At 40.4% G+C, this 25,350-nt stretch overlaps 1 protein-coding gene across 1 annotated transcript in view; it reads right to left on the bottom strand.

Annotated features, from left to right (window-relative positions):
* Positions 1–1,613: 1,613 nt before the first annotated feature.
* Positions 1,614–25,350, bottom strand: part of LOC139744630 (uncharacterized) — a 44,047-nt gene continuing 20,310 nt past the window's right edge. The window contains exons 4-15 of the mRNA XM_071655063.1: positions 22,319–23,945; positions 21,023–21,197; positions 17,987–18,238; positions 15,223–15,395; positions 14,524–14,590; positions 14,089–14,311; positions 13,282–13,409; positions 9,425–9,630; positions 7,962–8,185; positions 5,540–6,884; positions 4,141–4,315; positions 1,614–3,574 (exon numbers count right to left, since the gene is read on the bottom strand). Coding sequence (XP_071511164.1) covers positions 3,419–3,574; positions 4,141–4,315; positions 5,540–6,884; positions 7,962–8,185; positions 9,425–9,630; positions 13,282–13,409; positions 14,089–14,311; positions 14,524–14,590; positions 15,223–15,395; positions 17,987–18,238; positions 21,023–21,197; positions 22,319–23,945 — 4,751 coding nt within the window. The 3' untranslated portion in view covers positions 1,614–3,418. The remainder of the gene's footprint in view (positions 3,575–4,140; positions 4,316–5,539; positions 6,885–7,961; positions 8,186–9,424; positions 9,631–13,281; positions 13,410–14,088; positions 14,312–14,523; positions 14,591–15,222; positions 15,396–17,986; positions 18,239–21,022; positions 21,198–22,318; positions 23,946–25,350) is intronic.

Raw genomic sequence — 25,350 nt, forward strand, 5'->3', positions numbered from 1 at the left:
ACAAAAAAGAGAGAGAAAAAAAAAAGTTGAATACCTTTGGCCATGTCATGTTCTTTGCAGAAAGTTATGGAAGTAGATACTGAGTAATTCTGCACAGATCCATTCTGACAATGCCACTAACCAGTTACAAGTCATCTTTAGAATACCATACGCCCGAGATTAGTGATGTTAATGACGTCAATAGACAGATGGGCAAGCACGCGCTATCAATGTGTCATGGTCCTTCAGGTTGACAAGAATAGAATCATTTCAGGCAGAACAGAAATACACACCTTTTGTAAAACACACATGATATAGACTCTTGGAAATATCTAACAACTATGGACAGATTCGAGATTGAAGTGGCTTAATGAAGCTCGTTTAGGTTTCCCTTTTGATTTCTGTACACTCCTGACAAGTCAAAACAAGCATCCATTTCAAACAACAATTCCTTTGGTGCTCCTGTTGGTACTTACAAAAGAAACAACAGATATGATCAGACCTCAAAACCTTTCTAACTGAGAAATAGGGGTGATTTGGCTCAAAAGTAGGAAAGAAAGAGTAGTTCCCATATAGGAGAGTGCAGTAAAATTACATAGAAAAGAAGGAAAATCCCACTGACACGAGAGCTGGGAATGGCCAAAATTCAGGTTCTTTTCTCTAAAGTCAGAATGGCTAAGAGGTCTGCATACAAACCTCAATTAAAACTTAAGATCATGTCGTATGTCCCAAGTCTGTCCTAGATTGATTATTTGGCAAATGCAAGATATGTTTACATCTACTAATACTTTTCTTGATCTGGTTTGTTTGGTGGGTACACATGAATGCTCAATAGCAAAGCAGCTTTACAAGCACAATTTCAGAAGGAATATATTTGATAAACTTGAATACAAATTTGATATACATGTAATTCACCTTACTCACATTAAATTCCATGTGAAAAAATATCTGTGGTATTCAAGCGTATCACATCAAGAAATAATGCCTTTCAATATAAAAATCCAAAAGTGAAAAATGTCCAGAAGTGAAAAACTATAGTACACAGATTGAAAATCACTTTGAAGATTCACATGATCTAAAAAACAAGAAAGAAAGAAAATAAGGTTCATATGATATTACATCTTGGTCCAGGTGGAATGTGGAATGTCTCATCAAGCCAAACGATGGCAGTTATTTTTTAGAGACCATTAACCCACTGAAGAGTGATGGGGGGTATTCTCGAGCCAAAGTTCATGGATAATGCATGATTACACTATAGAGCAGTGATCTGCAATGGGTTAACGATCAATGATAAAAAAAGTGGGGGGGGGGGGAGCCCCCTCCCCCACTTTCTTTGATAAAACATAGGAATACATATTGTCTGACCACTTGGCCCCCCCCCACTTTTTTTTTACCCCAGAAGTGGCACCAGAAAAAGCAAAAACAAAAACAAAAACGTGGCTTAGCTTGTTTCCTTTTTGTACCAGAAGGTTTAGAAGTGTGAATTTTTTAACTCAGAGGCAGACTAGTTTGACGATCAAACTCTTGTTTGGTTGAAAATCATACTGATGCTACTATTTGGCTGTACCCAAATCCCCCCCCCCCCCCCCCCCCGAAATGCTTGGAGGTGGGGGTGGGCTGTATACCCTTTCCACTCGAATGAAGAAATCCATGTCTGCTTTGAAAGTTCAAATGAAAGCTTTCCTGAGAGAAATTTTCAAAAGGTAAGCAAACCTTAATGTAATTGTATCATCACTTTTAAAACAAGGCAATCGCCAAATTGTGTCTCGCCCATTCACGTACAAGGAATTAATATTTTTTATAACTCCCAGAAGTTAATTGACCTGCTTATGACCTTTGACCTTGTGGTGACCTTCAACACCCTAAGGGACATTTACCATCCAAGTTTGATCACAAACGGACAAAGGGATCAAAAGTAATGAGCCATAATCAAAACGCACCATAAAAACTTAACATTGGGCCCTAAAAATTTGTTGACCCCTTTCTGTGACCTTTGACCTTGTGATGACCTTTAACTCCCCAAGGGACATCTACTGTCCAAGTTTGGTCACAAACGGACATAGGGATCAAAAGTTATGAGCCAAATCAAAACACGCCCTAAAAACATAACATTGGGCCCTAAAAGTTTGTTGACCCCTGTCTGTGACCTTTGACCTTGTGACGACCTTCACCTCCCCAAGGGACATCTTCCATCCAAGTTTGGTTACAAACGGACAAAGGGATCAAAAGTTATGAGCCATAAACGAAATGCGCCCTAAAAACTTAACATTGGGCCCTAAAAGTTCGTTGACCCCTGTCTGTAACCTTTGACCTTGTGGTTACCTTCAATTTCCCAAGAGACATCTACCATCACCCAAGTTTGATTGCCATTGTAGCAACATGTGCTGAGTTACATGTGATAAGAGAGTCTTGCAAGTAAACTTTAACGTATGACCTCAAATGACCTTTGACCTTATCATGTGACCTCTTACGGCACTATAACATGAAGGTACCCCCAGTGCATCCATCACCAAAGTTTGATTGCCATTGTAGCAACATGTGTCGAGTTACATGTGATAAGAGAGTCTTGCAAGTAAACTTTAACGTATGACCTTAAATGACCTTTGACCTTATCCTGTGACCTCCAACAGCACCATAACATGAAGGTACCCCCAGTGCATCTATGACCCAAGTTAGGTTGTAATCCAAGCAACTTATGTGAAGTTATTTGTCAAAAGAGAGTCTTGCAGGTAAACTTTAACATAGAAAAGAGAGTCTTGCACATACTCTTTAATATATGACCTCAAATGACCTTTGACATCATCACATGACCTCTGACAACACCATAACATGAAGATACCCCTAGTGCTTCTATCACCCAAGTGTGGCTGCCATTGCTGTAACAGTTGCCAAGTTATGCATCATAAGAGAGTCTTGCAGGTAAACTTTAACATTTGTGACGGACGACGGACGACGGACAGACGACGGACGACGGACGGACGACGGACGGACGCCATTTGGATCCCTTAGTCTCGCCTTCACCTCCGGTGGGCGAGACAAAAAGGAGAGTGACTTTTTTTTTTTTTGTCCAGAACTGGAAGAAGGTACATGCTCGCAAGGAGTAGTCAATCTATTTCAGCACCAAAATATATCTGCCTTCCTTGTGGAAGTGTAGAATATAGCAACTCAACTGTTTTGTTCTTCTCCATATAAAATATACACCCTTTACATACACTATACAAATTCATGAGGATATAAAAAAAGCACTACTGTTGCATGTTCACTTCTTTGTTCGCTTGCCCTGTTGAATAACGACTGTAAAATGCACACATTTGGTATATGAACACAAAAAATGTACGCAATGATTATGATATCTGTATGATATAAAGCCATTCACAGCTTTGTATGCCTTGTTTGGCGCATCAAAAGTGTCATAAAATTTCAGTTATGGTAAACATTCTCATCGGAATATTGCGGGCGAAGCGTTGAAGGAGTCTGCGAGTTGGACGTCCCGCTTGACCGTAGACACGAGTCTGTGCGTGGTCTTCTGAAGCCTCTGGGCCATGTGAACAGCGTCATCTAGTGACAGCTCCAGCTCCATGGGAACGTCACTTGCCTGGCAAGGGAAACGGACAAGATTCTGATGTAACTCAATCGAGCAAATTGGCAACAGTATTTCTATGACAGCTGTCCTGATAACCGAATAAAATGTTACATGCATTTCCTCTCAATAAACACTTTAATGTGTCTAGTCCGGAAGCTTGATAATGCCGATATTTCACTGTGAATTCAAAGGATAACTGCAAACCCTAAAGTTCAGTAAATAGGAATAACTGGGAGAAAATAATGCAAAAATAGGAGTTTTCACCCACCTCCCATAGATCACTATTTGCAGGTGTTGACAAACACAGGAACACAAGGTTACATGAAGCTTCATCTTTCTTAAGAAATGTGATTTTTTTAATCAAATGGGAACATTTAGCAGGTGTATTCATGGCAGTATAATTTTCCTGCATAATATTCAACCAATGGTTTCTTGCACTTTGTGTAAATGTTTTCAGGTTAATCTTTGTAAATGCTTTCTGATAGAGTTTTCCCCACATCAATTTGTTGGACCCCACTCAAAAAAATTCCATCATTACATCAGAGTCGCTTGCGAAGGTCTTCAATGTACAAGTGTACCTTGCTGTGCACAGCAGTTCGTGACGTGTGTCTGCTTTGCTTTCTGGAGGAGCGCGGTGTTCTGCGGTAGTACAGCTCTTCTCCCCCCTCTCCGTCACTGGTCGCTTCATCGCGGACATAATATCGCCCTCGCTGCTTCTTCTCTATAAGGTACACGGGACGTGCCTCGGGATGGCTGTGTGGGGAAATTGGGCATGAGATAAAAAGAGTGACTTTAGCACTGGTGCAGGGATGAGACAGCGACATGACACGAGCAAGGGTTCAGGCATGTACAGAATGGAGTTCTCTTACTCAGTCATAGAACTACAATTTGTATCCCACCATAGTTGGGTGTAATCATTACAGAATGCAAAGAGAAACCTCCTTTATACTGCGCCCCAAAACGATTACATTAAAACACTTATCATACACATTCTCCATTTACAGAATTGTTAATGCAGTAATGATTGTCACATTTCATTTTTCCTAATCCTTGAAGGCAACTTTCTATAAAATGCGGCCCAGATTGCATTGTGTAGTCAACAGCAATATACAATTCAGTGGGTGATTTCAAGTTCGGTGCTAGTGCTAGTGCTAGTGCTATCTCAGCACTAGCACCGGCGATAAAACCGAACTTGAAATCACGTCGGTGTTAAGAGTTGACCTCAAAATTATGACGTATTTCCGGTTGCTGGTGCTGGGCTCGGTGTTGAATGTCGTCTGCTGAACCGAGCTCCGCCGTCTGTGTTAGCGATTTACGTGCTTTTTCGCCATTGACTAACACTAGCCCCTAGGGATTAACATTTTCGTCATTTCAAGTTCGGTGCTGGTGTTAGCGTTGCCGTGCGAGACTCATATTCACGTCCATAATAGATGCACGTTTTACGTGCAAAGTCTATGCTAATGCAGTGGTCGCCCACGTAACGTACACGAACACTCTCGACATGGCTTCATAAACCTGAGCCTGGGAGCAAAATTAAGATAGTTGTATTTTGGGGAGTGGATGAAATTTGTGGCATTTTAATATTTCTTCCCCACTATGTCCCTAAAACTAAGCAATTTTGGCTACATCTTTTAATATTTGACTGTAATCACGCGCAATCACTTTTTTCGTCGCGCAATTCTCGCGGAGCTCGCGGTGCTGTGATTCCAACACCTAGTGCTGGTGATCGATAATTTTGATCGGTATCGCCTTGTTAATCTGACCGTCGGTGTTGGAGCTCGATTTAACGCTGTTATTCGGGGGCTAGCACTAGCACTAGCACTAGCACCGAACTTGAAATCACCCAGTGTATCTATCACATCTGATCTTGAGGCATAAACAGTTTGTTTGGAGAGGAAAAAACAACAACAAAATTTAACTTTGCACAATTCACAAAGATGCAGTGACTTGACAGTGGAATATGACATAAATACTCACAGAGGTCTAGACATAGAATATCCTTGCTGACCAGGCGATGAAATTTCTGGTGGTACCACAGTGTTCACTTGTGGAGGCCCGCCTCCAGTCTGTGGCACACTGCCAGGTGTATATGCAGATCCACCTTGCTGCTGCGTGCTGACCTGTGGTTGAGTAGCTATTTGTGGTGGTGCAAAAACGTTGCTATGTGGATGTACGTAGGACTGTCCATGCACGAGAGGTGTTGATGATAAATGAGGCGGTGCCACTGACACATTTTGTGGTGCAGCTGCAGGATAAGATTGGGGGACAAAGGTAGATGGCTGGGGGTACTGGTACGTTGGTTGCACGGCTGGTGACCCATGCACTCCTGGATTTACCTGGGGAGGTGCCGGGCTGAAATTTGACGGTTGCGGATGGTACTGGAAATCCTCGTGTGAGTGAATGCCTGACCCTCCACACATCGGGCAGGGAGATGTCCTGGTGGCATACATCGGTGACGGTTCAGCGGCGGTACGGTAATGCTGCTCACTAGAAAAAACAGGTGGAGGACTTGTCCTCGACAGGTTAGCACCTCTGGTCCTTGAATAACTTTGCTTTGCTTGGTGGGACAATTGGGGTGACCTAATGCTGGATAAATAGTCTCTCTTTAAGGGTGAGCGATACCGCTGAGAGGTTGTCCGTATCGGTGAAGCACCAATTGATTCATCTCTCCTAGGAATATATCGCTCCAGAAGCACATCACGGAGGGTGTCCCTGAGGGGTGTGGAGGTTGCATACTGTGGCATCCCGGCACCATGAGAGGTTCTGTCATTGTTATCAAGCTGCTCCTTGAGATCAGCTATTTCCTCCTGCAGCATGCGCAGCATCTCACTCTTGGAGCTTCTCGTGGATGCTGCATCATCGGCATCGTCGCCATAGTTACGACTCATCTCCCTGTGGAGGTGGCTTGCCTCCTCAGGGATGGTGGGTGGTACTGGATTGCGCCTTGCGTCAGCCACTTTGGCCTTCAGCTGGTTAACCTCATCTTGTAACGCCCTCAGCGCCTCGCTTCTCACACTGCTCCTCGTCACATCGGAGCGCCGATCGAATTCCGGCTGACTTGGTGGTAAGTTCGGCCGCCTATCATACCTGCCGCTCCTCGATGGAGCCTCGCTTCTTTGATCACTTGCTCTCTTTGGCATTGCTGTCCCATTGTACGGTTCACTGGAAGTCCTGCTTAAATACTGATTGCTTAGTGGAAGGCTTGAATTTGGAGAGTTGCGTCTAGTGGGCTGTGTTCTAGCTGCGAGTGTTCTGCTCCTCTGCTCTATAGCTTCACGGTGTGATGGGGCTGGGTGTGGTTTGGTCACTGCTGGTCTCGTATCTGCTGAGGCAAACCACAAAGAGTAGATTTGTATGAAAGAATGTCTGGTTCAGGAAGAGACAGCGAGATCCTTATTCAACCCAAGAAGCACAAGAAGGCTACACCTTAAAGAAAATTTACAATATATTTAGTTGCCATGCAAGAAGAAATTAGTTTTTGGTTATCTTTGTGAGTTTGATTGATGGCTATCTTTAAAAGCAATGAAAATAAATTCTCAACAATTTTCTTCATCATTTGGATCAGTTGAAGTTTGTTCATCTGCACAATCAATATGTAACACAACAGCAAGCAGCAATGATGAATGTTATTGTTAAAGGACAAGTTCACCTTCATAAACATAAGGATTGAGCGAATGCAACAATATTAGTAGAACACATCAGTGAAAGTTTGAGGAAAATTGGACAATCGATGCAAAAGTTATGAATTTTTAAAATTTTTGTGTTGGAACCGCTGGATGAGGAGACTACTACAGCTTGTGAGTCATATGCGTACAACAGTATAAAGAAAATGTAAAGAAAATTCAACATATTTTCATTTTTTTCGCATAATAAAAGAGCACTTGACTTGCCTCTTTCTAAAGGCAGGGGGAATAATATTACCCATAACATTTGTCGGAAACGAGTCGGAGGAATGTGTACTTTTTTGAAAACATGACATTTTGTGAAATTCTCTTTATATTTTCCTTATATTGTTGTACGCATGTGACATGTAAGTTATTCACAGACTGCAGTAGTCTTCTCATCCAGCGGTTACTGCACAAAAACTTCAAAAATTCATAACTTTTGAACGGATTGTCCGATTTTCCTCAAACTTTCAATGATGTGGTCTACTAATATTGCTACATTCTCTCAATCCTTATGTTTATGAAGGTGAACTTGTCCTTTAAGGTAAGATTTTAGTTAACTAAACATATGTACAATTTACATGATCTGGGGACAACATGCTCTATTTCAAATCAAATTCTTACAAAAATTACAAATTCATCTTTTCTTCGTATTTCACTTTAGCTACTACAAGCATGCCATCTTTGATGAATCTATGCATGACAGACAAGAAAACAAACAAACACAGGCTCACCTTTTCTCTGGTAGTCTGTGGGAATGGCCCTGGACTGCCTGTCCCTTGCCATTCTGCTCCCTCCAGAGTAAATGGAATCTTCCTCCTCTGGCACTGCTTGTTGCCTCAGTGGGACAGGTTCATTCTTCCTTGGGGGTGGTTGGGTCTCCCTCCTCTGTTGTTTGACTGGCAATCTACTTGATCTGGCTGGTGCAGTTTTAATGTCTTCAGAATGAGGTGGTAACCTGTCAAACAAACAAACAAACAAATAAACAAACACATGAAACAGGAATCCACAATGTGCAAATAAAAAATGCATGATACATTCAAATTTCAAAAACCATATATTCCAATTCAAAAGCATATATTCCTTATCTTTGATACAGATTAATATATTTTGTACAACATATATTGACGTAAAGCAAACTACTGTACACGCCATATATTTAGCAAGTCTAAATTTTCTCGAATTGAGACTTCCCGACAATTTTGTGAGTGGTTAAATTTGCGATCGTGGAGTCCTGTACTGAACACAGAAATGTATACGTGTATGTCACATTCATGTTGGGATCAGAGTCACTATATTCACGTGTCTTTGATTTTGTGAATAGCACCTGGGGTGGTATTCTGAGGTCGTAATTAAGTCTGTAATTAACTTCGTGATTAAGTCGTGAAGTTAATAGGCCCTTAATCATGGGCAAAATCGGTATTCTGAGGACGTAATTAAGGTATGATTAAGTCCCCTGTAATTATCTTAGGTCCCTCCCATCTAATTGTTATTCCATCCAATCAGACGCATTGTTAGAAGCCAGAATGATGATTACACGCGCAAATATGCCCTCAATGCGCGCTCCTGCACGCCCCCTGTAATTACAACCCAAGAGCTCCGTGCGCACACTCCGGTATTTGATTACAACCCCTCACCTACGCACGCGAAGATCTCAACCTCTTTGCTCACATAAAATGACAAAATTCCCCGAAGATCGACTATATTTCTTTTTTTCTCTGAATTCTACGGATACCATGATAACAAGATTCAACCGCTCCTCGGTTATCGAAGACGGTAAGCATCTTTGCGGCCGAGAAAACACGATGTAATGCGTGATATCGGAGTAGTTAATGACACTCTTTGGTATAATTAAGTTTTCCATTAACTTTCATACTTAATTACACCCTCAGAATACCGATTCGTAATTAACTCTGTGATTAAGTCCTCTCAGAGGTGCACGCACATTGATACGCGCAAACGCGTAGGTCCTTCCCGCCAAAACGCTTGTTGCTATGGTAGTTGATATACCCCCTACTTAATCATGCTCTCAGAATACCAATTCGGTAATTAAGTGCTAATCAGACACTTAATTAGCTCTCAGAATACGGCCCCTGGCCTGCTAAATTTGCTCAAATAGAAAACTCGCAAAATATTCAGTGTATACAGTACATGGTAGTTGGTAGCTCAGGTCAACAGTATATTTTGTTTCACTCACCTCTGGGCCCGGTTCTTTGGTCGCGTGTCAGACCCTCTTGTCTGCAGCGATTGCCGGCTGCTCTCTGACCCCATGAACCCGCTATCACCTTCTGGTTCTGCTGGTGCGAGGGTGCTCTTCACGCCCTTAGGTCTCCTCCCATCACCTGCATCACCCCTTGGGTTGGACGATCGGTGACCGGAGGGTTGGGCTTGCTTGCTGCTGGCCTATGAAATGTTGGATTTGATGTTTGTACACACTTACACCACCTATTTGTTTGTTTGTTTTCGTTTTGTTTTGTTTTTCGTGGGGGTGGGGTTGTTATTTGTAATCCTAACTCTTCCATTAAATTGTGAATGAGATACATGGATACGTTGCATGACAAAGAGCATCATGTATATGTACATCTTATAAAATCAAAAATTGACAGAGATTTTTAGCTGGATTCGACTATGGAAACCATGTATACAAAAGAGGAAGCCCAGAATGACAATGTTTTAGTAAATATTTTTCAGTTCAAAATGCCTGTGTGTGTGATTGGTTGGCTGTGGTGCTTGTACAAGCATGAATAACGGGAGTAGATTGTTTCTGGTGCCAGCTTTTAGATTTCAGGTAGTGAAGATATGGTGAAAATTATGATGACTGCATGAGGAACATTTTCCAAATCCACACCTTTAGGGCATGCACTTTCCTTCTCTAGATCTAACATTGTACTGACTTTGCTGAGAGATCTAACAGACAGTATAAAATATGAAGTCTTAGAAAAAACTAGAGATTGTAATTTGTCATTACTGACAAATTAAGGTGATCCGATTTTTTTTTTTCATCAATGATTCCAGTCCTGATCGCAATAGGCATGACCATACAGGTTTCGTCTGTTGTTAAAAACGTTGGCCGTGTGATGTTTGAATTCTCGTTTAGAAAAGGGAGTCATATCTGCCATCTTTGGTACCAAATTCCGTATACACTAGATAACGAAGATACAACAAATACATATGACCTTTGACCCACCTTTACACTCGCAAGATGGCATCTGAGGAAAAAGTGGTTATTTTGTGAAATGATTCTTGCGACATCGTCTATACGTGTGCAAAATATGGGAAAGATAGGACAGGTATTCGCCAAGATACAAGATGAAACATTTATGACCTTTGACCCTAATTTACATACCCAAGATGGTGTCCGATCAAGTAGTTGTTATTTTATGAAGTAATGTACGTGACATGAACTAAACATGTGCAGAATATGGGGGTGATAGGGCGTGTTTTTCTTGAGTTATTGCAAAGAAAGTTGCAGAAAGAAAGAAATATCTCAATACATAGAAGATAAGCTTTAATTTCAACCAAGTTTTTTATCGTGATCCCGACATCGTATGAAAAAACAAAATAAATTTAACGATAGCGCAAAGTCTCAGCTACAACATATTAAAATCTGGGAGAAATTCACCGAAGGGTAAGTGAGCTAGTGCTCGATAAAGACAATCATGTCAATATTCACATTTAAAAAAATTCCCTCCCATAGAGATAACACGTCATAACGAAGAAGTACATATGACCTTTGACCTAAATTTGGACAGACAAGATGGCATCTGAGTAAAAAGTGGTTATTTTGTGAAATGATCCTTGTAACATGGTCTTTGTGTTTGCAAAATATGGGAAAGATAGGACATGTATTCACTAAGATACAGGATGAAACACTTATGACCTTTGACCCTAATTTGCATACCCAAGATGGTGTCCGATCAAGTAGTTGTTATTTTATGAAATAATGTACGTGACATGAACTAAACATGTGCGAAATATAGAAGTGATAGGGCGTGTTTTTCTTGAGTTATTGCAAAGAAAGTTGCAGAAAGAAAGAAATATCTCAATACATCGAAGATAAGCCTGAATTTCAACCAAAATTTTTGACGGGATCCCGACATCGTATGAAAAAACGAAGGGCACACTGACGGTAGCGTAAAGTCTCAGCTACAACATATCAAAATCTGGGAGAAATTCACCGAAGGGTAAGTGAGCTAGTGCTCGATAAAGACAATCATGTCAATTTTCACATTTAAAAAAATTCCCTCCCATAGAGATAACACGTCATAACGAAGAAGTACATATGACCTTTGACCTCAATTTGCACAGACAAGATGGCATCTGAGTAAAAAGTGGTTATTTTGTGAAATGATCCTTATAACATGGTCTTTGTGTTTGCAAAATATGGGAAAGATAGGACATGTATTCACTAAGATACAAGATGAAACACTTATGACCTTTGACCCTAATTTACATACCCAAGATGGTGTCCGATCAAGTAGTTGTTAGTTTATGAAGTAATGTACGTGACATGAACTAAACATGTGCAGAATATGGGGGTGATAGGGCGTGTTTTTCTTGAGTTATTGCAAAGAAAGTTGCAGAAAGAAAGAAATATCTCAATACATCGAAGATAAGCCTGAAATTCAACCAAAATTTTTGACGTGATCCCGACATCGTATGAAAAAATGAAGGGCACACTTACGGTAGCGTAAAGTCTCAGCTACAACATATCAAAATCTGGGAGAAATTTACCGAAGGGTAAGTGAGCTAGTGCTCGATAAAGATAGTCATGTCAATTTTCATTTCCAGAAAAACTGCACTCCCATAGAGATAACACGTAAACTGGTCAAATTTGACTAGGTTACTTTCAATCCATTTTTACGAGGTGATACCGTTATCCAATCAAAATTTGGTAATTTCATGTTTGAAAGAACATTGAATAAGCTACAACATACTGAAATCTGGGTGAAAATTGACAAAGGACTAGTGAGATACGCTCGAATGAACTTGAAATTTGATGACGTCATTTTGAAAATTTACTTTTTTTACTTTATTAAGAAATTTGCTATCTTTTAATCATTTTGTCAGCATTGCCACCCCATGAAATGACATGTACAACTCATCAGGTTTTAAAATGTGTAAAGAAAATGGGGGGTCACCGTCCATCCTGACGTGTAAAATCGAATTTAAAATTAGCAGTTTTTTGGCATAGTTGCACTGTATATCGCCATTGACGCGCGCGCGGAATTTCAACTTTGACGGGCCCGTATGACGTCATATTGAGTCGCATTGATTTGAAACTTGGTATAAATATTCCTTAACATTTCAGACATCCGATCAAAGTGAAAAAACTGGAAATTTCAATTGCACATGAGCTGTGCGTGCGTATATGCGCGCGCGCGTACGCGTCCGTCCGATTTTTTCAATTTTTCAAAAAATGCTCCAAATGGTCTGAAACGTGTGCAAAAAAAATTTGAGCTCGATTTGAGCATACAAATATTTCAACGCGCGCGTACGCGCACATATTAAGAGAAAATGTGAATTTTGAGAATATGAGTAGAATGCGCATAACTTGAAATAAATGTGACGTAAATTTCATTGAAAAACTTCATTCCATTAATGAGATATGATTGAGAATGTGTTTTCATATAATGACGTCATAGTGACGTCAAGGTCGACTGATCACTTTGATATTAGTTCGATTGCCGTCTTTGGGACACGATACATACATGGTATAAGTTTGAACTTGATAGGCATAGCACTTTCTGAGCTAACCTCTGCACAACTTTTGGGGAGAAATAAAGAAAGAAGAAGAAGAAGAAGAAAGAATCCGTACAGATACAGAAGGTGATCCGAGAGGATACTCGGATCACCTAATAATACAGTTAATCTGTTTGCGCACACAATTAATTCTTCCACTTCTTTTTTTTCATTTACTTATTTATTTATTTGTTTGTTTATTTATTTGTTTGTTTATTTCATCTTATCTAATTTTTTCTAAAACCAATCACTGCAATTTATACTTTGAAAGATGTGGAGTCACTGTACTTTCCTTCCCAGCCACTCACTCACCTTTCCTGTAAGGCCTTTCTTCCTGCTTGTCCCCGCTGAGGATGGGGGGTCGACGTCTGGTGACCCCATGGATGAGACGCTGCCGTCTTCCGGTGGCTGCCATTTAGGAAGGACGTGGTGGCCACTCCCTGTAGGCAAAGCAACAGAGACAAGGATTACAACAAACCATCAACAAAAACACTTCTACTATGCTGATAATATGTCAATTTCTGTTGCACAAAGTGAGTAGACGAGATGAAAATTTGATCTACAGTAGTAATGTAAATCACATCAGTGTATGTAGCAAAGTATTTTGAAACAGTTTTCCATGCAACCCTCTCAGAGCTAAAGGGATGACCAGTGTGTAGATCAATAAAAACTTTGTGAATGATCCTGAGACCATTGCTTACCTGCCAACACAGAGATCTAATTAAAAATCTAAATAAAAATCTAAATAAGATATTGCAGAAAACAGCACTTTTCATTCATCTCCTAAGCATTAGCAGGTGTCCACAAAAACAGAAATACAAGGTTGGAGAGAGCTCCTCCTTCCTTGAAAAAAAAATAAAGATAGAATACTCGAAACACATATGAATACTTGGGTCTGAATAAGGAAAGAAACACAAAACAATAGAGGTTGGATACCTGTATACTTTGAAGGATCTTTAATCACGGAGGAGAAATCACCATTACACGGTCTCCTGTAATTGATTCTACCTCGTCCTTAACCACATATATTCTTCATAATTTTACAGAAGTCATGTGACCATGAAATTTTGATATCTTGATGTCAATTCTGTTCTCTGTATGACTGAAAAATTTATTTACCTCTTGGTCTGAAGACGTCAGGTGAGGTTGTTTCTCGAAACGGCGAGGAATGCGTCGAGGATCCATCTACATCACCATCGTGGTCATCGACTGCCTCGTCCAGGGCAATCTCCTCATCTGCATCGTTGTTAGCTTGGTTGCCATAGAAACCAGCACCATTTGTTGCAGGAGGTTCACTGACGTGATCTCCATCGACAGCAAAGTTTGGTATGTTTTGAAGACTCTGTAAAAGACCATTTGTACATAAACTGAATCATAATATCAGTTTTAACATTTAAAATTTGTACACACTGAGGAAAGAGTCAACAAGCAGTGCAATTCTAGTGGGGAAATTACATCAAAGTTTGCATAGAGTCATCATTAGAAGCAAAAACAATAATAATAATCATGATAACGATTAATACATCAGCAGTGTCTTGAAACAGATATTATTACCTTCACAAGCTCTTGAATTTCTCTGTCTCTTTCTGGATGCGGTGGCAACTGCTTCAGAGCCTCATATCTACATGAAAAAAGGAGGACATCATGAATCAATTATTTTGTAACTTGAAAAACTTTGCATAAAATTACACTCACATCCACAAACACATCCACCAAACTTTTCTTTTTCCAGAGGTACTCATTAATTTCCATTCAAACAATTCATGGACTGAAGCAGCTAAACTAGTAATTCTGTGCACCATAACAAAATCTTTACAAAATTTGGACAAAATCAACAGAAATTTTTCATTCATGAGCACTTTTTTTAAAACACATTAGAATTAAAGATTAAAGGTTGATAATAAAAACAGACACAGACACAAAAGCTATACAAGCCATGTAAATGAACTGTTTATACTTGTGCCAAGATTTGCAAAAGTTGAATGCACGTGAAGGTTTTGTGTACACAATGCATTGAATGTCCCTCGTCAATTCGTGAAAATTTAATGCCACAAATTTTTGTGGTTTTACAGTATCAGGTAAAGTTAGGTATTATGTATTTTAGCTTACTACATGTAATAAGGCCCCTTTTTTTTCCTCTCTCTCTCCCTCTCTCTCTCTCTCTCTCTCTCTCTTATTTGCTTCTTTATGTCCATGATTGCCTGCACATAACATTTTTGTGGACCATTAAAAATGTAATCGAAGGCAACTAACTTGGCTAAAAGCAGGGAGTAGTCTCCTTCAGGTAATGATTGCACTCCTGTGGCTTCAGCCTGTCTTTCCACATCACTGCCTTTATGGGGAGCAGCATCATTTGTTGTCATGGCAACATCAGGGGTCCTCCGTGAGGGGGTTGGTGGCTCAGGAGGGTTGTTTCGCAAGTTCCCCTGATGATAGCAAATACACAGAAAGAGAGATTGAAAAACATCATTAGCAGTGTTCACGATAACTCTCAATAGCAAGGATCAGGCACGAATGATGTGTTAAAGTTTGACTAAAGTGCACAAAGCAATAGCAATCACACACACACATGCACAAGCACACACACATACAAGTTTATTTCATTGTTGGAAATGTTGCTAAAAAAAGTAAAAGAGAAATCATCACAATGAAAAAAAGGGAAAAATACTGTAAAAACTAAAGCTACTTTTTCTGTATAATTTGCATTATAGCTCTCATAAGTAGAAACTGTCAAAGCACACAGTGAAAAGGTATGGAACACAGCATCAAGCAGATTTTCTACTTCATTTCAAAGTTAAAAGACTGAATTAGAACAAAAAGTCCATGAATGGTAAATAAAAGGGCGAGCTGTAAACAGGGCAACACAAATTTCCACAAGGCAACACATAATCAGAGGAAAAAGGAAATACCATTACAACAAATGATCAATGCTGTTTGTATCTTTGTGTCGATTCTACACTGTAGGATTTTGTCTATTTATGGGAATCCAAACTTGTATTGAGTCATGTTGTCTTTGAGTTCAGGAAGAGTCAGTGATTGCTAAGAGTGGAGTCTGGTTGTACTAGACTAGCACATGCCACAAGGGAAGAAAAATAGCAGATGGATAGCACAATCACCATACCACAGGTCACATCATGGCACCCCATCAGGGCCCCATTTCATAAATAATTGCTATGATGGCAACTCTTGCTGGGATGGAATATGTCATGGAAGCGACATGAATCCAGCTTCCTGATTGGCTGTTGCTGGGGGAAGTTGCTGTGGACAGGTATCTTCGCAAGACTTGCTATTCAACATCTTTTTCATTTATAAAAATGGGGCCTCAAATGACAGCTTATAAAAACAGGAGTGTACAGTGTATGTTCCCTGAGAAGAGTGGATACTTGGTTAGCATTAGTCTTCCTCTGCAGACCACTGTTCTCAAGATACTTGATATTTTGGTGCATGAGCCACTGTGCTTTTGATGATTTGGAAGTTTTGTGAAACAATATTATAACTTTCACAGTCAGTCCGCAGCGTGAGCGAAAACGCACGTATTTATTCAAGTCGTATGCACGGCTGAGCGGTGCTTGCATACGTAATGAGCAGATACATGGTCATGAATAAATCCGTGTAGAACGAGTATTTCTCGTCAGTTTTCGACACTTTTAGTATCGACTGAAAGAGAAAACATAAGCAAATATGCTCATGATCAAAATAAACGGAAAAGAAGAATAAAGAATATAAAAATCCCTCTCGAAGTTCGGTATTGTATTCAAAAATATTCCTTCACGTTTGAGGCCAAAAAATTAACCTGAAATTTTTCATGCCCCTCTAAAATATGGTGAAGACTATGTCCGCTAAGGTATATAGTATCACAATAAGGGCACGTTTTCCCATCTTCATTTCAATACGGGTCAGGAACTAGCAAAATTCAGAGACATGTCTAGCGTCGAGTTTAAAAAGATTATCCTCGCATTCGCACCGGAATTCCGGGTCTGTGATTGGTCGAAATCTGTCGCAAGACGCGGCGTGTCGCATTGCGTAGTATCCATTGGCTGCTGACTCAATGCTGTGAGTTTTAAATGTTAGGTTCCAGATTGTGATCGAATTTTCACTCTCTGTACAAAACTTGAACTTTACACAGGAACCAATGATGTGTATGTGAGTGTGCACTTACAATGACCCTGAACAATGGACCTGGCTGCCACCTGTCCCGAGCTCTGCTGCAAGGCACATGAATGCTTAATCAATTATTCATGTGGATTGCCCCGAGCACTGCTAGTCTGAATTCTTGACACAGGGTGAAATGCATGCACATGAAAGAAGTAAGCACATGTTTCCATGTGCTTGCACACACCACATTTCAGAATGAACAAAGACTAGCTGCGATAGTGGAATTCCTCATGAAACATTCCAATCCTGGCCATTGTCCACGACCATTGTCTGGGTATCAACAACACATTCCACGCGTGTTCATTCACTACCCCACTTCCAGTAAGAAAACATAATTTGCCTTGTTTTCAACAGGAAAATTCACAACCTTAAAAATGGTGCCCCTCTTCGTTTTTTAATTGATCATACTCGCTCAAGTTTCACGATTGTGAAATCGAAGAAATTACGGAGATCTATTTTCAATACCAGTCAGGAACTAGCAAAACATCAAACTATGATCTAAAAGCTTCTTGAACATTGGCAAAATAATCGTTTACTTTGATGCTAAAATGGACTACTATATTGACATCAAAAATAGGGAAATTAGGTATCAAATTAATGAGCATAATCAGCTCTATAACTTACCCAACCATCCTGGGTCAAACAATGCACTGTGAAAGCTATGAAAGTTGTTATTGCGACCTCTGCAAAAACTCTCGCAAAGTATCGCGAAATCTCGTCAGTCTCAAGGGCACAAACTGCGTAAACGTGATTCTGAATAAAATTGTCGTTCGTGCCTCATTATCGCACACGCTGCGGACTGACTGTTCACCCCCTCTCTTTTTCTCTCTTCACGCCATGCTACAAATGCCAATTCACATACCTCCACTGTCTCCTGGATATCATCCAGTCGCATTCCTAGCTGGAAGATTTGACCCTCCAGCGACCTCTCGGGGTCAAAGGTCGCCTGCTGCCCTCCAAGCCCCTCCAGTCTGACCTTGGTGCTGTGCTCCTCCTTGGCTTGCATGTAGTTGGACTCAAGCTGTGATTGGCCGCTCTTCAGTCCCTCTAGCCCCCTCTGTTGGTCGGATGGAGGGAGGTGGTTCTCTCGCAGCAGAATCTCAAAGGAGTCCACCTGGGATACATTAGTTAAAGGAGGCCTCCGCATGATTTTCAGACTTTTACATTTGTTAACAATTACAAATTGTAATTTTATGATATATATATTTGGAAAATAAAACTGAAATAAAGACTAAAAAACCAACTATTAACTGGTTATACTGGGTACAGAGTTTCAGAATTCATAAGGATTGGGATGAGGAACAATAAAAGTTAAGTTCAGACGCTGATCCTTAACTTCAATTCTGGAAGTTATCACAAAATTTCTGGAAAAGGGGAGGGGGGCATGATGCCCCCTCTCCCCTGTCTTTTTATGGTTAAAGTATTAGAGAGAATACAATTCTAAGAGGATCTAAACATTTATCTGATAAAAATAGGTTTTGAAATGGCTGAGATATCAAATAACAAAGCAAAACAAAGTGGTTCTCATAAAAGGTGGGACCCATTTTTTATTAGGACCACTTTGTTTTAAGATATGTCAGTCATTTAAAAACCAATTTTCATCAAATCACAAACTTTCACTTCCTCTTAGAATTGTATGCTCTTTGATATTTTTTATAAGTGGTTTCTAATCATCTCCCAAAAAGTTAAAATCTGAATCTCCATCCTAACCAAAACTATACCGTCCCTCTAAAGGGAAATTTCAGTGCAGTTTAAAAGTTAGTCTGAAAAGACAAAATAAAATTTCTTGGCAAAACAAGGAAAGTTTTATCAAAATCAGATGAAAAATAAGCAAGTTATGACATTTTGAAGTTTTGCACGAAACAGTTCTTGAACAGACAATATGAATATATGCAAATAGTGATGCGATGATGTCATCTCCCCACAACTTGCCATACTGTATACTTATGTTCTGTATAAAATTTTGAAATTTTTAGTTTTGCATTCAAATGCGATTATGCCCCAGTCTCAAATCCTGATGTATCTCACTAGTCATTATTCCGAATTATTCAACCAGGAATGACATTATGTTTTACACTTTGATAACATAAACATCGAATTTTTTGGCCTGTTTTGTACACGATCAATGGAAAATTGTGAGGTGATGACATCATCAGCTCACTCATTTACATATTCATATCAACTGTACTAGAACAGTTCACTATTTCACAAATTTCACTATTTCATAGTTGTACAATGTAACTTCCCTAATTCTTATCCTATTTTGATCAAATTTTCACTCTTGTACTCACAATATTTTACTCTTTTTTTATTAGACCAACTCATAACTGGACTGAAATTCCTCTTTAATGGCAGATTCACAACAAATAAGATGTATTCTGAGCAGCCTGCAGTATGTACCATGAAATAATATTATATACGCTGCTCTTCAACTGGATACACAGCTAGATGCAGAGTCCTTTGAAGAGTTACCAAATACCAAAACTGAAAATTGTGCTGGTACCCAGAGGTGTGGTATGTCTATTTTCAAGTATCATGGTGATGTGCCTAACAACAAAGTTCTGACAAATGACAAAAAGGACGGTGTGACGTTGAAATAAGTTGTACAGCCTCTATGGAGTTATAAACTAGAAGAAAGCAAGACTGCTATTCAAACACAAAAGAGTCTAGAGTTACTGTAAAACAAGGAATTTTCGCGTGCACATTAATTTCGCGAATTTCGCGAGCGCCAAGATTCGCAAAATTAAAATGCACGCGAAAGTCCATGTTTACATTATATGCATTCAGACGCCAGTGGCACTTCGCGAAAATTTCATGCAACGAAAAAGGCTGTCGGCTCCAATTCGCGAAAAATTCATGCCGCAAATATATCATGTTTTACATTAGATTGAGTTCGAGTTGGTGACCACCAGGCACCACACACAGTCACCTCCAATTCCAATATGTGAATATGAATATGAATATGAAATAAATTATTTCTGTCAAAAACTTCACTCTACAATTCCTTTCTTTTCAGCTCCAAACCTGGTCATCCCAAGATATACAACATAAAATGAATGTTGTGTGGCCATGAAAAATCACAGTAATCATATACAATGTACATTGTCAACAGATTTGTCTCTTTTATCACAAGCACCTCTGGATAGTTTTATCATGGAATACATTGATATGGCATGACAGTTTGAATGTCTGTACCTCACACCCAGCTTCGACTGGCAAATTGGTTTGAAGAAACATCATCTACAAACAAGTTTTAAAGTTAAGGTCACCCTTGTCCAAATTAAGATCTTCCTTTGATACACTAATCATCTCCATGTAAATACATTCCAACAAAGTCAATATCACAAACGGATTGTAGTGCACCAGAAAACAATGATTTAACATCACATGCCAGAAATGCCAGACTGTGGGTATTTACATTACAAAGCAATTTACAGTTCTCCATAAAGGGAATGCACCTGTTGTCCTCATAGCCACCTGATGCACAGGTGTATCTTTTGTGTGAGTCACAGGGCAGTTTATCTTGAGGCAATTTGTGACAAAACAACCAGAACAACACATGGAAGTACTACAAGACCTCGCTCCAGACAATGCACACTGCACACTTCAAAACTCAATGTGGAGATATTTTACCACTGTCACATGACACATCAATACAAAGTCTATGCAATTCATCCCCAATGTTGAGTGTCATTGCATATCATATTTCCCCAAAACTTAACAACACACTAAGAAGGGAACATTGTATGTCTTCTTGCTATAATTCCAATTGTGAGGATCAATCACAGAGTGTATCTGATTGATCTTAGCTCAATATTTACTTATTGCAGTCATCAAAATTCCCCTCGTAAACATGCAAACACTTCAAAGTTTCATATCATCGGTGTCTTCCACTCACTCTGTCTCTCTGGCCCTGGGCTTGGAATTGGAGGGCTAGAAGTTTCCCCTCTGCAGGATTCCCTGGAGGCACACCCCCAGGATTATCCCTAGTGGGAGTAATGGAACCTCCCAGGCTCAGGCTTGATGTGGCATGCACCAGGTTTGTTCTACTCCCTGAAGGGGTGTGCTGCAGTCTGCGCACAGAGATTTTGAATAAATGTACAGTAAGAGGAGGGAAATAGATCATCATTTCACGGAAAACACATGTACACAAAATTTCCATGTATCAAATCTTATAAACTTTTGGGTCTTTTGTTAAGAGGCCCCCCTTCCCCACTCAACTTTTGGTGCATTGCGTGGACAGTGGTAACCAGTAAAATAAATAGAAAAAAATTTAATGTATGTGCCCAAAGGGAAAGATTTACATGACAAAAGTAGAATTTTCACTCGTGAGAGGTGAATCAGTCTGTACAATGGCAAAAACTGGAAAAACCCAAAACAAAACAAAACAAAACAACCATTCACAGAGTTTTCACATCCATTCATAGCAATAAGGTTTTTCTCCAAATATTTTAGGGTAGCTTGCCTACCAACTTCTGACGAAAAATTCAAAAGGTGAGAAAATGTTGGGTTTATAATGCCCATGTAAACCATCCATTCATATTAACAGTTAATATATAAACTTATAACTGATGCTACGAGATACTATTTGACACAAGCACTAGTTATGATCAATTTGAACGACGCATTCTGATATGAAATACATTGTATAATGTCAGCTAAATATAGAGTAGGAACACGTTAGTGCACCGATTTGGTCTTCAATTTTTTCCCCAAAGTTTACTATTAAAGGTTTACAATACTGTACAGTGGAATATCATGATATAGTATGCATATTACGTCATGAAGAAGTTTGAGTGGTGTTATTTAAACCTTTTAAAATGTCATTAAAACTGAAGTTTTTCAAAATGCATGTGTGTGCAAGCAACACATAAAACTTCCCCTCTCAACATCTCTATGCCCAAAATAATGTTTGCATTATGCAGCAAGAAGTATAGGGATATTTTGTGCTTTGGAAGCGAGTAGCAGAAGAACCCAACACCATACCAGTTTCTTAAAATGAAAAGTCACAGTGAGATGCCAAAATGTAGAGCTAAATTCACAATTGCTTCTAAGGAATTGTAATGGGTATAGGGAGGGGATGATACGAAAGCATTTGATCTCCACTTGTAAAGAAGGAGATTCTAGTGGTGAAGAAGCACTTTGGTTTATTCCTGATAATTTCAAAGAGATAGAGTATTGCTAAAAAACTCACCCTCCTTGATTGTTGGATAGAACGGCCCTCTGCCCTTGAGACAAATGGAATTCATGTGCATGCCTCCCCAATGCTAGTGCATTCCTGTCTGATTGGCCGGCTGGAGGACCATTGTATTGCAGATTGACCTTTGCACCCAGGCGCAGCTGGTCAATGGTGTTTTCTGCTTGGGCGTATTTCTGTAGGAGTTCATCGTATTCCCTCTGGAGCTGGTCTACGAATTCGTCGCTCATGAGCCGTGACCTGGCTGTCCGGTCCAGTTTGCTGATCTCCGACATGTCGCTCATTTCGCTGTGACCCGTCATGTCATCCAGCCGTAATTTGGGAACTATGTCTCCCCGAGATGACCCAGCGGGCTTTACGGGGGAAGGGCTGAGTTCCAAGTCTCCATTCACCAGAGTACCATCCCCCGGAGTGCTCGATCTTGGAGTGGCTGCCCCGGCACTTTCTACGAAACTTTGCTCACTTCTACCATTATGACTCTTCACACTTGATCGACTACTTCGCCTACTTGATAATACTGACCGCTGCGACGGAGCAGGAGATGATATAGTCCTACCCGATTTCAAACTACCACTTCTCCTATCGCTCTCCCTACTACGCAGAGAAAGTTGATCATCTGACATGACTTGTTCCGGTGATTTCCTGTCCTTGAGCTGAGCTGCAGTTAGCGGCCGGCTTGGACGACGGACTGAGGTAGCAATTGGTTTGAAGTGCTCTATGTCTCCACCGCTGGAGTTGGCTCTCCCCTCGGGGCTATCCCCTGCACCGAATGTCTCCACGTTGAAGGCTGCAGCCTGGATGACAGCGGTCAGGCTCTCACGCTTCTTCAGGGTGTTTTCACCGCTGCGTGAGAACAGATCAGATCCGTCCTCGGACTCCAGGTGGGACAGCTGCTCCGGCATCTTCTCCTGGCTCAGACTGAAGAAGTCGTCTTGCTGCGACGACGGCAGATACGGGCAATTCTCCGCAGCAGCATCACCGTTGTATCCTTCCAGGGAGTCATTGTCGTACAGATTATCCATGATGTCATATGGTCTGCCTCCTGGGTGATATGCGACATCAGGGTGGTCTCGAGGTGTTGCCTCCATGTATTTCATCATGTCGTCATCTCCGTACCGGTGAGCGTCCCCATTCAGCATGCCATCAAATTCTGTTCCATCTTCTAATGACTCATTGTGACCCCGTTTGAAGATGTCGTCTGATTGATCAGTCATGTTGCCATTTCTGGAGTCGCCATCATAGTCTTGTCGGAAGCCCGCCTTTTCTCCGGGAAAGGATCTGCCTTTCATGTCCTCACCATCAGCGGATCCCTGGGACTGTTCCTTCAGAAGCCTCTCTAGGTTCTCAAACTCCTGCAGAGACTGCCGATGGATCGGTCTCTCGAATCCGTTACCAACTATCTTCCTCCGGGGAGTCAGCGAGGTCACCTCATCATCCTCTTCCTCCCCAGAGACTGACCGTGCGCTCTCCTGTCCCTTGAAGTCAAGATCGTAGTCGTTGCCAGGACTACTGTTGGTCAGAAAGGTGCTTCTCACAGGTTCCGGTGAGAAGACATCTCCTTCCAAGAGTCCCTCTAAGCCATGGCTACCACGAGGTGAGATATCCGAAAAGCCATTTGAACCCTCTGTGATGATAAGAATGAAAGAAAAACTTTGTGCGGGCTGAAAACCTTGCACTACACATACAAGCTAGAACATAACACACTTGTACAGATAGGCATCATCTGAACCTAAACATACATAGTGAGAATGGCCTAAAGGGTGAAATGTGGCAATGAATCACTCTGCCATGTCACCTCTACTATCACTATCACAAAAAAGGGGCAATGCGACCATTGAATCAGCAGGTAAGGACATTATCAAGCCCTATCCCAAATTTCCTTGTGAAAATTCTACAGCTAAGCAGAAAACGTGTTGCTACCACGATCGTGCAACGCAATAATACCATGAGGCTGTGTTGAGCAACTTCATGCAGCAGACTGATTGTGACCCAAATGGATGTGGGCATAATGGTAGAGGGAAGCCCTCCGCGTTTCCTAATCATTTGTCTTCCTTGTTCTTAATCCCCCAGCATCAATCAACAGGGCTCAAGGCGCAACCCCGCCTCTCTTTGGATATTACCAACTTTGCACAATTTGTAAAAAAATTCCACCTGTTTTTTTGCATCTCCATGACTAATCATCCCATTCTTGTTAATTATCCTACTCCTATTTTTACTTGTCATCTTGGCAAGTTCAATGGCCTATGATGATGAAATATATGTCAATATAATATGTCATCACTGTGCACTGACAGCTATTCATATCTTGCCCTTAAGATTTTTGTGTGCAATGTTGCTTCCAGATCAGAGGCCACAAACAAAAACACAGAGGCAGGTATAACTAAGAGATTACATCCCCCCCCCCCTTTAAATCACCTACAGGGGTAAAAGAAACCACCAATTATGCAAAGGGAATGGCATCAGAGAAGCATTGCCATCGGGACAACCATGTTTGATTATCCCCTTTAAGTGAAAGGGAATACGAAGATGAAAATTGATTATCTGCCAGGTTCCTTCTTGAAGTGACATTGAGCTAACATATCATGTAAATGTACAAGTAGAACTACAGGGACTTCCTACTACAAATATTTGTGGTTTGTAAAAAGTATTCTTTCTTCGGCGGAATTTGGTGCACGGTATCACGGTCAAAATGTAGGCCTATACAATAGTTCCATGATATTTACACCTTCTTTACTGCTCCATTGAAATTCTTCTTTTTCAAACATGAATAGCACTAGTAATTGATTTATGTCAAGAAAAAAAGTTATTTCAGTTTGTCTAAATCCATTCAACACAGTGTAAAATTTTGCTGAAAACCACGCTGATGGTCTAAATGACAAGTAATCATTTGTCATTCAAGAGGACTTTGAATTTTGAATTGCTTTATGAACAAACTTTGCGTTATACGCATTTCTCTGCATCACAACAGCTTGTCCATGTATAAGCTTGTGCCTGCATTTGGTAAGAGTCGACTGAAATTCAATCCAGGT

The sequence above is a fragment of the Diadema antillarum genome, unplaced genomic scaffold (genome assembly GCF_040938485.1).
Source record: "Diadema antillarum isolate AM-2024a unplaced genomic scaffold, OU_Dant_1.0 scf00000035, whole genome shotgun sequence".
Lineage (NCBI taxonomy): Eukaryota > Metazoa > Echinodermata > Echinoidea > Diadematoida > Diadematidae > Diadema > Diadema antillarum.